General features: G+C 40.5%; 1 protein-coding gene across 4 annotated transcripts in view; it reads left to right on the forward strand.

The window, feature by feature from the left end:
* The first annotated feature begins 515 nt into the window (after positions 1-515).
* Gpr176 (G protein-coupled receptor 176) overlaps positions 516-14,967 on the forward strand; it is a 133,695-nt gene continuing 119,243 nt past the window's right edge. The window contains exon 1 of one of the 4 annotated variants that reach the window (XM_063250296.1): positions 516-1,371. In XM_063250296.1, coding sequence (XP_063106366.1) covers positions 1,284-1,371 — 88 coding nt within the window. In that variant the 5' untranslated portion in view covers positions 516-1,283. Of the gene's footprint in view, positions 1,372-1,455; positions 2,467-14,967 lie in introns of those variants that run through there. The other 3 variants (XM_003475679.5, XM_063250298.1, XM_063250297.1) reach the window with 3 other exon arrangements.

Raw genomic sequence — 14,967 nt, forward strand, 5'->3', positions numbered from 1 at the left:
GACAATTCCAGTTGAGTTCCCACAAACTGCCAGCTGTGTGAAGAAACAGCCTTCAGATTTCAAACCCAGGGAGTTAATCTGAGAATGTATGCTGTGGCACTGGTCTGTTATACAGTGGGAAATGATAGATTTGACAACATATATTTAGATCATGTTCAATCTTCTGCATCACCTATCTTCTCATTATAATCAGTGAAATCAGTCACACAACACATAGCTATTGAAGTCATGCAACTATGTCCCTAGCTCACAAGGCAATTTCTCATCTCTGAAAAACTCAGTGAGTTCAGCTGGCTAGGTTATTCCTAGATTCTTCAAGTCCTGTACTTGAACATTAATTTAGGGCTACAGACAATTTAGTCTGATTCCCTCCCCCTCACCAGGACCTTTGTTCTAAGGTATATCCTCAACCTCTAAAATTTTCTTTTAACTTTATTTTTGAGACAAGATCTAAGTCTGAGCTAAATTGCTTGTACTTTGTATCCTCTTGCTGCAGGCTCCCAGAGTGCTGGGATTAGAGAAGTGTGCCATCACACCTGGCTAGTGATATCTTTTCAAAATGAGAAAATGAGAGATTTCTTGCTTTTCCTGCTCCTTGTATCTGCAAAATACTCCTTTTTACATCTTTATCCCAAAAGTTTTGAAAAGGTGGTGAAGCATTAGGGTAAAAGTATTTCTGCAACCATTACCAAACACCTCTGCACACATTCTTTTTCAACTCTCCTTAAAAAAGTGTGCTGGATCTTGGTGATTTCTCCTGTCAAAATGAAGCAGCCAACTAAAAGTAATTGTAATTTAAATTAGTTTTAAGGGTTTACTGTCCTTTGACTTAATATCAATGTCAAAGACCTCTACTATGCATTTCACTTAACAGTAAAAAACCAGTTGCCATTGGTCAACAGAGACCAAACAAGTCTTTGTCTTTCCTGTCTCTTTTCTCTTGCCTGGCTCCTTCCTCTGGATGCAGAACAATTCTCTTTCGCTCATCTGGCACCTGTTATTTTGCCAGTTCTTCTCTTTACTTGGTTATCCCAGCTTCCCAACCTTTCCATCAGCCCAGGTGGAAGCTGCTTCCCACAAATCTTCATCGCTGGAATCCACTGCAGCTCCGTTAAGCTGTGTACGATACAGACCTCGTTAACTACGCAGCAGTTTCCTAGATTCCACCTTTCTGAACCGCTTACGCCACACTCAAGGCTTGACTGAGAGCCCCGCGCAGGAGTCATCAGGAGCCCGCAGGCAGTCCCGGCCGGCCAGACTCGGAGCAGTAACCACGGTGGCAAATGAATCGAACTTCTGGAGCAGTCCGTAGCGTATCCAAGGCAACCAGACACGCACCTCCCGCGGCTCCCACGTTCTCCAAAAGTCACGGTACGCGAGGCCAAGATGGCGCCGTCCCCACTCGGCGGCAAAAGGGGCGGGGCCACGCGCATCACGTGACCTCCCGGCGGGCCGCGCGCCCCCGGCCGCCTCAGGCACGCGCCGGGAGCCGGGCAACCACCCGGCTGTAGTCTCAACCCAATGAGGGGCACCCTCCCTCGGCCCCGTGAGGTCATCAGGCTCTGTCCCTGCAGCCGAGGGGCCAGAGGGGTTTCCGGGAAGGGGATGCCAGACTGTGCAGAGGCAAAGCGGGCAGGAGGGGCTGCAGAAGGAGGCTTTGTGGGCGGAGGGTCCGAGCCCTCGGCGTCCGGGCTGACAGCCCACCACGCGCGGCGAGGCTGTGCAGACTCCGGTGTCGCGCCCAGGCCGTGGACGCAGACAGGTCTTGGGGGTCCCCTCTGAGCTCTGATCCCCCGGCTTGGGCATTTTGTGGGTTTCATAGCGTCTTCCTGCCTTGAAACCAGCAGGACTGACAAACGGCTTCAGCCACGCTGTCTTTGCCCCCAGTCCCGGGGACCCGAGAGGGGCGTCCAGCTCCTCTAGGGGCAGAGGGAAGCCGAGAGCTAGGAGGCGCCGGGAGCGGAGGGCGCTCTCCGGGACCGCCACACTCCCGCTTCTGTGTGTCCGCGTCAGCGGAGTGGGCTCTCCGCTCTGACCCCTGGCGGGGACCGCGACGCCCGGCGGGCTCCTACCGCACGCCTCCAGGGGGCGGCTGACAGGGACCCGGGAGGGGACGGGCGTGGGGCGCGGCCTCGCCTCCCTCGCACCCCGCCTCCCCGGCGGCGGGGCAGGCGATGTGGAGACGTGAAGGGACCCGCCGTCCGCCCCGGCTCTCCAGGGCTCCGCCAGCGCCCGCGCGTCCGTCCGCGCCCGGGGTGGGCGGCGAGCGGAGCCGGAGCCCCAGCCTCACCATGGGACACAACGAGAGCTGGTTCTCCGCGAACGCCAGCGAGTCTCGCAACACGTCGGGCGCCGCGGCGGCGGGCGCGAACCGCAGCGCGCTCGGGGAGCTGGGCGGCGAGGCGCAGATGTACCGCCAGTTCACCACCACCGTGCAGATCGTCATCTTCATAGGCTCGCTCCTCGGTAAGCCACCCGAGGGCACGGGCCCGGGGAGCTGCGATCCGGGCCGCTGGGCCGCTGTGGGTTGCGGGTGCCTGGCAGAAGGCACACAGCTGGAGGAGGAGCAGCTGCAGGGAAGGTGAGCGGGAACCGTGGACCCGGGCTGGAAGCCGCGGAGTTCCGATGGTCGGAGGACCGACGGTGCGGGGTCCGGCTGAGGTCACCCTCCGCGGACTGCTGGCGGGGCGCGGGTGGGCGAGGGGAGGAGCAGGTGGTCACGTCCTTCTTTACCTCCGGTGCCCGAATCGTGTTTACAAATAGAACAAAGGTTCCGTGGGATTTTGTTGTAAGGAACGAATGTTACATTCTATAGAAATGTGTTTTGGGCTCCTGTCTGTCCTATTACAAAACAACTGTTTTGAGAGAGACTTCTTTTGTGCGCTTTTTATCTTCATAACACCGATCCGGTGGGAAACAACCACGTGAAGTTAAACTTTGTGTTGCCTTCAGATGGTTTTAAAACCTTCAAATAAAACAAAATCCACTGTATTTCTCCATCTGGATTTTTTGAAGTACAGAATAAAGATAGTATAAAGCAAAACAAAACAAAACTCTAGTCTGTACACAACAGATTTTTTCTCTTGTCCAGGGAACAGATAGACTGAAATGAGTGGCTAGCAAAGCCTTATGTCCTCTCGTGTGAGAATTACCAGTACTTCTCACTACTTTTAAAGGATTCTTTTAGAGCTACAGTTTAATTGATAAGTGAGAGAGAGTGTTCATTTCGCTGAGGTTTGCCCAAACATAGTGCATATTAGTTACAAATACTATATGTGTAAATTCTCTGATGTAGCATTATAAGGCTATGAAAAGATTGTTTATGATTATATGTGACAGTGCGGGCAAGAGCTGTCTTTGTTTCAAAGTAGGAATATGATATTTTTCCTAATTTCCATAGAAACCAAGGTAACTGACACAAAAAGTCCATATTTGGAAGAATTTTAAATGTTTGGAATTTCCTTTCATATTTTTTTAAATTATGAACTTCCTGTTCTATTCTGCTGTAATACAGATTCTACTTTTTGTCACAAGGACATTTTCAGTAGACATCAGTGTGATTGCTTAGATGTATGTATTTTATGAGTGAATGTTAAATGTGTACATCAGTAAAACAAAAGCCTGTCTTCCAAATACTTTCAAACATTCATTTGTCAAACACTGAACATTTGATAGATAGTATAGGATGCATGAAGTTAAATTCCGGGCTTGCCAAGCTACAGTGTAGATTACTGGGGAGGGAGAAGAAATAGCTGTATTTTTACTTCTACAGGTTTTCCCCTGAAGAAATATGTAATAAGTGTGTCCATTAATGTGTATACAAGTTTTTTATAGATATAGATACATATCTGTATATCCATATCTGTAATGATACCTGTATTTTCCCTGCATTGGTAACTTTGAAGAAAGATGGTTTTGGAAAAAATTTTGTGGCTTGACTCTAAAAAAATTGAGTGAGATTGAAATACAAGACAGAGCATGTGTGTACAAGATGTGTAATAAATGTATCTTCTGCTTTCCATTTTCATTGCTTGTGTTCAACTTAGGAATTTATAGGTAAACCAGCCCTCCTTTCTGCTCTTTTCCACACAGCACTTTTGAGTGAGATGCAAAATCTGCTTTCGTAGATACCTCTGAAGAGGTGACTATTATCCCCTTGATTTTCAGTTATGCTTGAGTAGCTATAGGGGTGCATTTCTCCACCTTTCATAATACTATATGTGGGCTGCTTTAAGAGATATTTTCATTTGTTCTTTCTAATTTCAGAAAATACAAGCATAGATAGCATTTCTGGGGTCCTTGAATGCTTTGCTGAATCATAATATTGCCCTATGTACTTGTTAATGACTCGCATTCTTGATTCACTGTTCTCCAAGGACTCAATACATTCAAACATACATGGAGTTCTCCTGGTAGGCCAGTGGAGGGGCAGAGCTCAAGTTCCAAAGCCCTTAGCCAGCTGCAAGGCAAGTACACTTGGGAAGCATAGTTTGAAAGCCCCAAAGTAAAGTCATACAGTATAAATGTGGGGATGGGGGTAGGAGAAAGGTAATATTGTGGGAGGACAGAATTGTCTCTAGAACAAACAACTGGGTAAGTGATATAGTCTTCTTATTTCCTCTGTCCCTATGCACAGGCTAATGAATTTTCTTTTACTTTTTCCATTTAAACAAATGCAAACCTGCTTCCCACATTCTCTAAATAGATTGCCTTTTATTAGGCTTTTAGGGATTTATTATTATGTGAAAATAATTCCACTGTATTATTGATGTCTTGCAGCTCTTCTGAAAATTGTTTTAGTGCCCTTAACAGGGAAAGTCCTTAACAGCTTGGAAAGTATAATATTTGAGCCATAGGAAACATTGCTTTTTCTGTTGAAAATGAACTCAAGAATCATATATGATATTATCCCAATAATAAGCTTTTACAGGTTTCAAAATTGCAGTTTCCTCCTCTTCCTCTTCTCCTTTTCCTTCTTCTTCTTCTGTTAGAGACAATGTCTCACTATGTAGTTTAGGCTAGCTTTGAACTAGGTAGCCTTGGCTAGCTTCAAACTTGTGGTGATCCTCCTGCCTCAACCTCCTGAGTGCTGGAATTAGAGGTGTGTACGTGCCTGGCTTCTCAATCTTCTTTATGCAACATCTTGGGAAATCTTTAGGTATCAGAGAAATTTTAAAGAGTCAAATGATTTAGATTCCTCTTCAGTTAGTAGATGGCTTGCATCATGTTTAATAGTCAACAGTATAAAATCAAAGATGCAAAAAGTTTTGAAATCTTTGTTTCTAATAAATGCTTTAGATTGAACTCCACAGGTCTGATCTTTCTTTATTCCTTTCTCCTTGGATTCACAGTGAGAAAACTGGGGTCCTTTTTGGTGTTTTAATTTAAAAAGGTGATAGTTATGACCTAACCTATTACCACTAAGCTACTCCTTCTCAGAGTAGAGGCTTGTCATCTGTGCCTATCATTGAGGGCATAAAATATTTTTATAAGTGAGTTTGATATTGTTTAAAGAAAACTAGCACTGTGGACAGTAGCCAATATTTATGTATCCTACACTGAAATGTAAGAAAATGTTTTGAAATGCAGAAATCAGCTTTCCTTCCTCCTGCCCAACCACATTCTTCTTTTTACACCATATCCCCTCTGCCCATAGTAACAGGCAGAATATTTGTGCCCCACCCATTGATGTGTGATACCCCCAGTGTGATAGTACATCACATCATGGTGCGGTCCTTATGGTGGGCTCAATACCAGAGAGCTCTTTCTCTTTCTGTCATGTGTGGATAGCAGCAGGCAGACAGTTGTCTGAGAGTCAGAAAGAGGGCCTTTCCAAAAGCTGACTGTGCTGCACCTGATCTGGGACATCCTAGCTTCCAGAACTTAGGAATAATGTTGTTTAAGCCATCCAGACTATGGTGTTTTGTTATAGCTGCCTCAATAGACCAGTATACCCACAAATGGTCTGTAGTGAGCCATTGTGAAATGGATGACCCTAAATACAGTCCCGTTTATTTATAACTTGTTTCATAAGGTGGTGATTAAAGCATTCATTTCAAAAGAAACATGTAGGATGGGGGTGAAGACAGAGCTAGTGGCAAAGCTTTTGCCTAGCATGTGAGAGACTCTGAGTTTCATCCCCAGCACAGGAAAGAAAAAGGAAAGATGAGGGCTGATTTGTTGAATCTGCTCATCAGATGATGTAGATAAACAGCATCTTTGCGCATACTTATTTATAGTACTCCAGGAAATCATATGATATACCAGCAATGCTTGTCATGATCATTTGATAGAATACACTTGTGTCTTTGGTATGACTTGAAATTCACCGGGTAATTCTTGGAGTTTCTTAAATGTTTGCTAGAAGATATGTTAATACTAGTTTGCCCTTATAATTATAATTTACAATTATGCAGCTTCATTTTTAGTTAACCATAATTATAGGCAATAATAATGTAATATCATTAGTCTTACTTCTGTGTGCTGGTTCTGTTCTGGCATACCTAGAAGCCTAAATGGCAGGATGAATAGTTTACCTGAGTAGATGTGTCTAATATAGTGAATCTGAATTGCCTCCCATTGCCTTTGATTTCCATATGGTGAATGCATGCCAAACTTGCATCTAAATGAAATGCTGTTGGTAGCCCTGTGCATCTCCTTTATTGGCCTTTGTAAGTCTATCCTTCCACTTTTTAATTCCTGGAAATAAAATTCTCCTTTGAAAACCTTTTTAAAAAAAATAACAACTTTATTGAAATAAAATTAATGTACTATAGAATTCAGTCAAAGGGTACAACTCAACTGTTTTTCGTGTATTTACAGAGTTGTGCAAACATCATCGTTATGGAATTCCGGAATGCTTTAACCGCCCTACAAAGAAACATGTACCCATTAACAGTTGTTTCTGTTTCCCCCCAGTACCTTGAGCCATAATCAACTACTAAACTACTTTCTGCCTTTTCCTCCCTTTCTTTCTTTTCTTGCTATGTAGTTCAAGCTGGCCTCAAACTCACTACCTACCCCAAGCTGGTCTCAAACTTAGGGCAATCTGCCTGCCTCAACCTCCTGAGTGCTGGGATTACAGGTGTGTGCCACCACGCCCAGCTGCTTTCTGTCTCTATAGATTTGCCTATTCTACATGTTTTAATCAAGCATATTCTTAGGTTGCATTTATAACTTAGTTTCTTTCTTGTTAGAGGACCTGATGTATACAAGTTAAGGAGAGATTTATTTTAGCTTATGACTTGTAGAGGTGTCAGTCAGTAGTCAGCTGGCTTCAAGGCAGGGCAGCGTGGCAGAGGGGCATCACAGAGGAGAAGCAGTCCATGGTGTGGTAGGCAGGATGCAGCAGCCTTCTTTCTGCTTTCCCTTTTATTCCGTCCAGGCTAAAAGCCTATTGGTTGGTGCCACCCACACCTAGAGTGAGTCTTCCTTCTTCAGTAATCCATCACCCGCACTCAGAACCATGCTACACCAATCAGTCAATCAGTGGACTAATCCAGTATCACATTCATGATATAGTCTCTGCCAAAAGCACAAGGCTTTGAGGGGATGGGAGGGGGGATCTGGATACAAGCTAGAACAATTCATGTTGTTGCATGTGTCAGAACTTTGTTCCCTTTTATTGCCAAATAATATGTCATTGTATGGATATACCATATTTTTTATGCCCATTCATCATTTGATGGACATGAGTTATTTTCACTTTTGAGCCATTGTGAATAATGTTGCTATGAATACTCGTGTAAGTTTTTGTGTGGACATGCTTTCAGTTCTCTTGAATATATAGTTTGGAGTGGAATTACTGGGTCATATGGAAACTTGTTTATCCTTTTTAGGGAACTGCCAGACTCTTCCAAGTGACTGCATCATTTCACATTCCCACTAAATGTGTGTGAGGTTTCTTTTGGTTTTTTTTTTTTTTCTTTCTTTTTTAACATCCCTGACAATATTTGTCATTATTTGTCTTTTTGAGTATAATTATCCAAGTGAGTATGGAGTGGTTTCTAACTGTGGTTTTGATTCATATTTCCCTAATAACTAATGATTTTGAACAGATTTTTGTTTTTGCTTAATATCCATTTGTGTCTTTGAGATATCAGCTATTCATAGCTTTTACCCATTTTAAAATTTAGTTATTCATATTTTTATGTTGAATTCTGACAGTTCTTTATGTGCTCAGGATACTAGATCTCTTAGATGTAAGATTTTTAAAATATTTTCTCTCATTTTGTGAATTGTCTTTTAACTTTCCTGTTAGTGTCCTTTGAAACACAAGACTTTTTCATGAAGTCCAATTTATCTGATTTTTTTCTTGCTGTTTTTTGTATTCTTGTTGTATTTAAGAAACTATGGCCTGGTCCAAAGTTATGAAGAATCATTCTTGTGTTTTCTTGTAAGAGATTTATAATTGAGCTCTTTAATTAATTTAGTTCTTCAATCAAAAAAAATTTTTTTGAGACAAGGTCTCACTTTGTAGTGCAGATTGGCCTTGAATTTGTGGTAATCCTCCTGCCTTGGCCTCCCATGTACTGGGATTATAGGCATATGCTACTATGCCTGCCTTCTTTATTCAAATTATGTTAACTTTTGTGTGTGTTGTGGCTAGGAATCAAAATTCATTTCTTTGCATGTGTATGTGCAGTTATCTGAACACCATTTGTTGAAGAGATGATTTGTTTCCCTTTGAATTATCCTAGTGTTTTTCTTGATTTTGTAAAAACTTTTGAAGGTGTCATCCCATTTACAGATTTTCATAAATCTTTGACAGAGAATAAATAAGAGACAAATACTTTTTCTCTTGAAAAATTTACTTATGTGCTTTGAAAACATAATCTATAAAGTAGGTTTAGTGGTACAGCATTTGAGTAGTCTATTTGAAGCCCTGAGTTTGATCCCCAACACAGGAAACGAAACTGAACCGAACCGAACCAAACCAAACTGAACCAAACTAAACTTCTGGACATTAATAGAGACTTCTGCACATTAATAGACTTACTTGTACCAGAGTTAGGTAATAGCTTCCTGTTTCTTGGATTCTCGAACTAAAACTAGCAGTAAGACTTTTTTTTTTTTTTAAAGCAAAAGACTTTTTGTGAGTATTAATATGCTTTCTCTTTGTTAGAGTTTAGGCATTTCTAGCTGCTGGAATGTTGATAAATGACCTGGCTGCATCATAAGTCTGCTACAGTAATGTTTCTAACAGGAACTGCTGTCATCTAAAATAACTAACTCCAGAAATATTTAAACCAGTTCCACCTTTATAGATGTTCCTTCTGGTGAGCTCAATGGAGCAGGAAGATATATTTAAAATTTGATCTATTGTCTTGTTTTTCTTTACTGGCCCTATTCTGTTTGGAACCTTAGTTTGTGGTCCTGTGCTATTGAAATATAATCGTTAGCTTTGGGATTAGATGTGCAAAGCTCCCCATCAGAGCGGTGTTTGTTTCCATGGTTTAAAATGTCCCTGTATATGTTAATAAGGTATGGTGGTAGAACATTTTTGATAATGGTAGACAACATAACTAACTTATTTCTTAGATTTTTCAGTTTAGTTACTTTTAAAAAATTGGTCCCAAAGCGCCAGCTCCAGATATTCTTGGTTCTACAAGAAAAGTATGCTTTTAATTCTTTTACTGGCTTGGATTTTTGTAGAATAGGAAAAAGTTCATTTCAAAATATGAAGAAACAGACATGGCTATGTTGTCCTCTGGGGATATCTAAATGTCTAAAAGTATTTCTTCTGCGTTTGGTCTCAGATTTCCCCCACACGACTTTTTCTGAGTAAGTCATTTAGAATGAGTAGTGACTGGAAGCTATTGTGAAAACTGTTTCTCAAGGAACTTCCATGTTGGCTGGCTAGAAAATCCTTGGTAGGCATATAAAGATAAAAACTTGGAGGATTTTTTGCTTCATTTGGAATGTGGGAGCAACTCTATACAAAATTTAGAAAAATTTAGGCCCGTGGTGGCAAACTTACGGCTGCAAACATGTACTGTCTGTTACCACTGGAAGCTCTGTAAGGGTCACCAGCACTCCTGAGGAAGAGCTAAAAAGGAAAAAACAAAATTATTCTCAGAAAATCTACCTTCATTTTTTGAGTTTTGTACCATTTCTTAGGTACTTCTTGTTTGCTTTTTATCCTTTGGATGCCAAATAAGGTTGGAGTTATTTCTTTGTTTTAATGTCTTGCTTTCAGTATGTTTCCCATTCTCACATGGTGGTGTGCTAAGTATTCAGTTTAAATGCTGATAATGTGTTTACATTTATTTATTTATTTAGAGTACTGGAGATTAAACCCAGCACTTTGCACTGAGCTACATTCTCTGCTCTTTCCTCAGCCTCCTGGTATGCTGGGATTATAGGCATAGGCCATCGTGCCTATCTTAAAGATACTTTTTAAATAAAAAAGTTCAGTATCTTAAACAGAAAAGATGACTAAGTGATCATTTTGTGTATTTTTCAGCAAGAGAGAAGTGAGTTGGATGTCTCCTTTAGGAATCTCTGGTCATATCATATGTGCAAATCTGTAGTGGAAGCTGCTGAGAAAAGTGGAAGTTGTTTTAGACACACCTATTAAGAATAGGAGAATATCAAGTAGATACTAGTATCTTGCTCTTTGAGCTTTTAATCCCTTCTTTTAGCTTTATTCTAACAAACGTTTATAGATTTTGTAATTCAGATTTGGCATCTATTAATCATAGGCCCAAACCAATGCCAAAGGTTGTTTATATTTTGACTTAGCTTTTATGGGTTTATGCAGGCAATGTTCCAAACCCTTTAACCACATCGCCCCAACTTCTGTCTGCTCCCTAGCTGTAGCTTCCTTTTTTGCCTATAGTAACAAATATGCAGTCCCAGCCTCTGTAAGTGTTGTAAATTCTTGTGTGTCTGCTTGGCATAGTATGCCTCTTGGGATAGAACATACTTCTTTCAGTGGCATTCAGTCTTACCTATATGTTAAATCTCAGGTACATTTTAAAACAACCTTTTTCATAATTTTGTCTTTATTTTTTTAAAGAGTAGAATCTATTTATTTATTTATTTATTTATTTATTTTGTCTTTTTTTCGTTTTTACCGGTACCGGGGGTCGAACTCATGACTGCCTGCTTGCAAGGCAGGCGCTTATGCTGCTGAGCTAAATCCCCAGCCCCAAATCTATTTATTGAGAGACAGAAAGTTTCTGTCCGAGAGAGAAATACAAGTCCTGAGTAAGTTGTCAAGGACCCTGTCAATCCTCTTTTCTGGGGATTTTTATAGAGCAGAATCACATGGGGAGGCAGGTCCAAGATGGGGAAAAATGGGAACTTGCAGGGTGGGTATGAGGTAGGACAGAACTGTGGTCAACCAATAAGATCATGAGTACAATTTCTCAAGTAAAATTGATTAAATCGTGATTAGATGGGGAAGTGAGTCACATAGGAAGCGGGCATGAATACAGAACAGGGATCTGCCTGTAGCAGTTGGCTTAGTGGCTCCTGGCTTCCTCAAGGTGATCATACCTATTTAGAATATCGGACTTCGATGTTTATCCTTAACATGTAGCTGTATTGTTTTGTCTTTTTTCTTGAGATCTGGTCCTCAGTGGGAGGTGTTTGTTTTCCCCTATGGTTACAAAGTGCTTGGTCTTCTTCACTGGCTTCTTTGAGGGCCTAGCTCTATCTGCTTGACTATAATATTTCTATCTAACTCAACTACCTATAACATTTCCCCCTGCTGAAGAAGTACCCTGCACTGTAGTCAGGGAGTTTGGACGATGACTGATCTGGCTTCTTCAGGCTGAAAGGGATCATAGTTGTTGATCAGCAGTCAGAGATACTCTACAGAGCTTCTAACTAATGGCCCTCAGTAGACACCAAGCACATTCATCTTGGGTAGGGATACAGCTTTAAGTTTGGAAGAGATAAAGCCAAAGAAACAATTAAGTATGTGTGGGCTAAATAATAGAATCAACAGGATAATTATGAGTACAGCTAACAAAGATTTCCATTAAGAGAGCTAGCAATGGCTTCCCATAAGGAGGATAAGGATAAGGTCCAGGAAATTTTAGAGTCTGTCGTGTCATTGATTTGTCCTCTGATATCTTCAACAGCTATTGAGATATTAACAGACGGATCAGGAATGTATATGCAACATTCAGTTTTTGCAATTGCATAAGCACTCCCCTGTGCTGCTGTTAGAGTATCTAATGCCATCTGATTTTGGAGGATAGCCTGTGTCATTAATTTTACTTCTTCATTTAGGAAAGAGAGACCAGCTGCAGTGTCATTTAAGGGCCACTGAGTATAATTATTTAAGGCCCTAATATGTTGTGTGACACCTTCTGACCCTAGGGAAGGGATAAAGATAGAGGTCAAGTGATCATACCAGTGAAACACACTTCTGGACCATCAATGTTGTAGGTGGAGTAAATTTGAAAGTTTGTTAATATTTTTGATATTCCTGCTTTGTAACCATGAAAATCTTAATGTGCAACTTTCTGTCCACCTAACAAGGAGCTACAAACTGCTCCCACAACCAATGAGTGCCATTAGGGGCTTGCCATCTAATTCCAGGGTGATTAAACCAGTCTGTTTGAAACCATTCTTTAGCCTATGAAGTTATTGTGTGTATACACTGTTCAGGGGATGTCCATCCCAAGTATTTAGTGTGGTTAGGTCAATGAGAATAGGAGTGATTCTTTTGTTCTCAATGTAAAGGGCCCTTTCTACTGAGATGTCCTATAGTGGGGTTAACCATATGTACTCATCCCATATTTGAAAATAATAATAGGAAAGCATATATTGAATCAGTATAAATATTGACTTTTTGCTTACATATTTTAAGATCGTGACCTGGGAAAGCTCAAAATATGCCAAGTCATGGGAAAGTACTTGTCTAAAAAGATACAGACTATCCCTAAAACTTTCACAATTTTAAACATATTATTTCTGGTTGTTACCTGGGATGTTGTTGCATTTGCCAATCTTGCCTATGCTGAATCATTTTCCTTTTGTGTTTCTGAGTTTTTGAGTGTGAGCTCATCATCTTTTTTGAAACATTCTGTGAGCTTTTGGCCATTGAGTAGCCTTCACAACACTTTGACATTTGCTTTTGCCAGGTGTCAATGTTATTTCAGCTGAAGACTTCAACCAAGGCCAGGGATACAGCTCAGCAGCACAGGGCCTGCCTGTTAAGTGTGAGGTTATGAGTTTGATCCTCAACACCAAAAATAAATAGGACCTCAATCAAAGGAAAAGACAGATTACTGTGTCATCTCTCTTAGGTACAGGACAGTTTTTAAGCCTCTTTTCTACTGAGGTTGCTGTACTTTGAGGATTCTGGCTTTATATAGAGATTTCCATTCCAACTCTTTGCTTCTAGGAAAAGATTTAATATTATCTAAAGTCTCGAATTCAGTATTTATGGTTGTTAAACTTGAAGCTAGCTCTGAAGGCCTTTTTTTTTCCTGATTAAAAAAAATCATTCCTCACTGTAAGCACCCCCCTCTCTCTTTATTTCATGCAATGGAGAATTTCCTTCTATATCTTGTAACTTCAGCCATGAATTTAAAGATATCTTCTGTTTTACCCATCATTTTTAATTGTAGTATTGTACTAAGTTCATTAAAATTTAATCTTCCATGTTGCCAGAATCAGAAGTTGAAAATTAAGCAAACGTATTAAAAGCAGAAAGTGGGACCCTTAGTCAAAATTTAGATTGCTAAAAAGTGCAGTGGTGAGATTTGGTCTGAGTAAAAATGTCTTGAAAAATTAAGGAAAGTGAGTATTAGAATGGGGGAAGAAAGCTCAAGAATTGTTTGGGAAATTTGAAAACTATTAAGGACAAACAGTTGCTAGATGAGTTTGTGTAAGCTGGGAGAAAGATACAGAAGCTGGCTATCAGCATAGATAATTTAATGGAGGTGGGCTACGTTGACAGGTAAAGGGAGTTTTTTAATTTTTATAGATTCCTGTATTTTTCATTTATTTACCTTATAATAGGAAAAGAAAATAAAAAGAACTTTTAAAGATTAAAAAAAAAAACAAAAAAAAACCAGGCAGACCATGTGGGGCCCAGAAAGCGGAAAGTCAGACAGTAACCTCCCACGCACTAGGTTTGCTAGAACTGAGAGGAGCCGACCAACGAGCCAAGTAACCAGCCTTATGGTAAGCTGTGCAAGCCTTTGGGGACCAGGAAGAGAAAAGGCAGACAGCCCCTCCTGTGAGCTTGCCAGCACGAGGGCTGAGATTTACCAACCTCCCCTCTTTCTCCTGTAAGCAACTGGCTGGTTCGGAGGACAGGCTGAGTTGATAGGAACTGAGGTACATAAAGCAACTGAATGTTTATATTGTTTGTTTGACTTTGCAGTCTTGGGGCCAGCAGTCTGAGCATCTATAGGGAGGATAACATTAGGCAATACAGCAATTATGAGGGATTTCCTTCTATCTTGTTTTTGAAATCCAATATTGTTCTCACTGTTTTGTTCCGATTGTTTTGCTTTATTCCATATTCTGTTTTGATTGGTTTTATTCTGTTTTGTTTTGTTTTGATCTTACTATTATCTGAAAGAATGGGCAACTATTGTGAAGATAACAAGATATAATGTGGTAACCACTGTTGTTTTCCTTTAGTGCTACTTTGAAGTCCTGTACCAATTTCATTGCTTTGTTTTGATTCAATTTATTGTTTTGTTTTATTGAGTTTTATTATCTTTAATTAAAAAAATAAAGATCTAAAAACAAATGTGTATATCTGTTTATATATTTTCAATATTTATCCATTTTGACCTTCAGACATCAAAATTTCATATGATTCAAGCTAATTTTTTAAAACAACATTTGTATTTAAATAAATTAGGGCAAATCGAAGCATATTTTAAAAATTATTTGTGAGAGAAGCACCTGATTAAAAAATATTACAACATTTATTATATATCAATTTGAGTTTGAGTGTGAAGAACCAATCTTCACCTTTTGAGAGCACAG

This window comes from Cavia porcellus, unplaced genomic scaffold, assembly GCF_034190915.1.
Source record: "Cavia porcellus strain 051 isolate PalLab524CR breed Dunkin Hartley unplaced genomic scaffold, mCavPor4.1 scaffold_6, whole genome shotgun sequence".
Taxonomy (NCBI): Eukaryota; Metazoa; Chordata; class Mammalia; order Rodentia; family Caviidae; genus Cavia; species Cavia porcellus.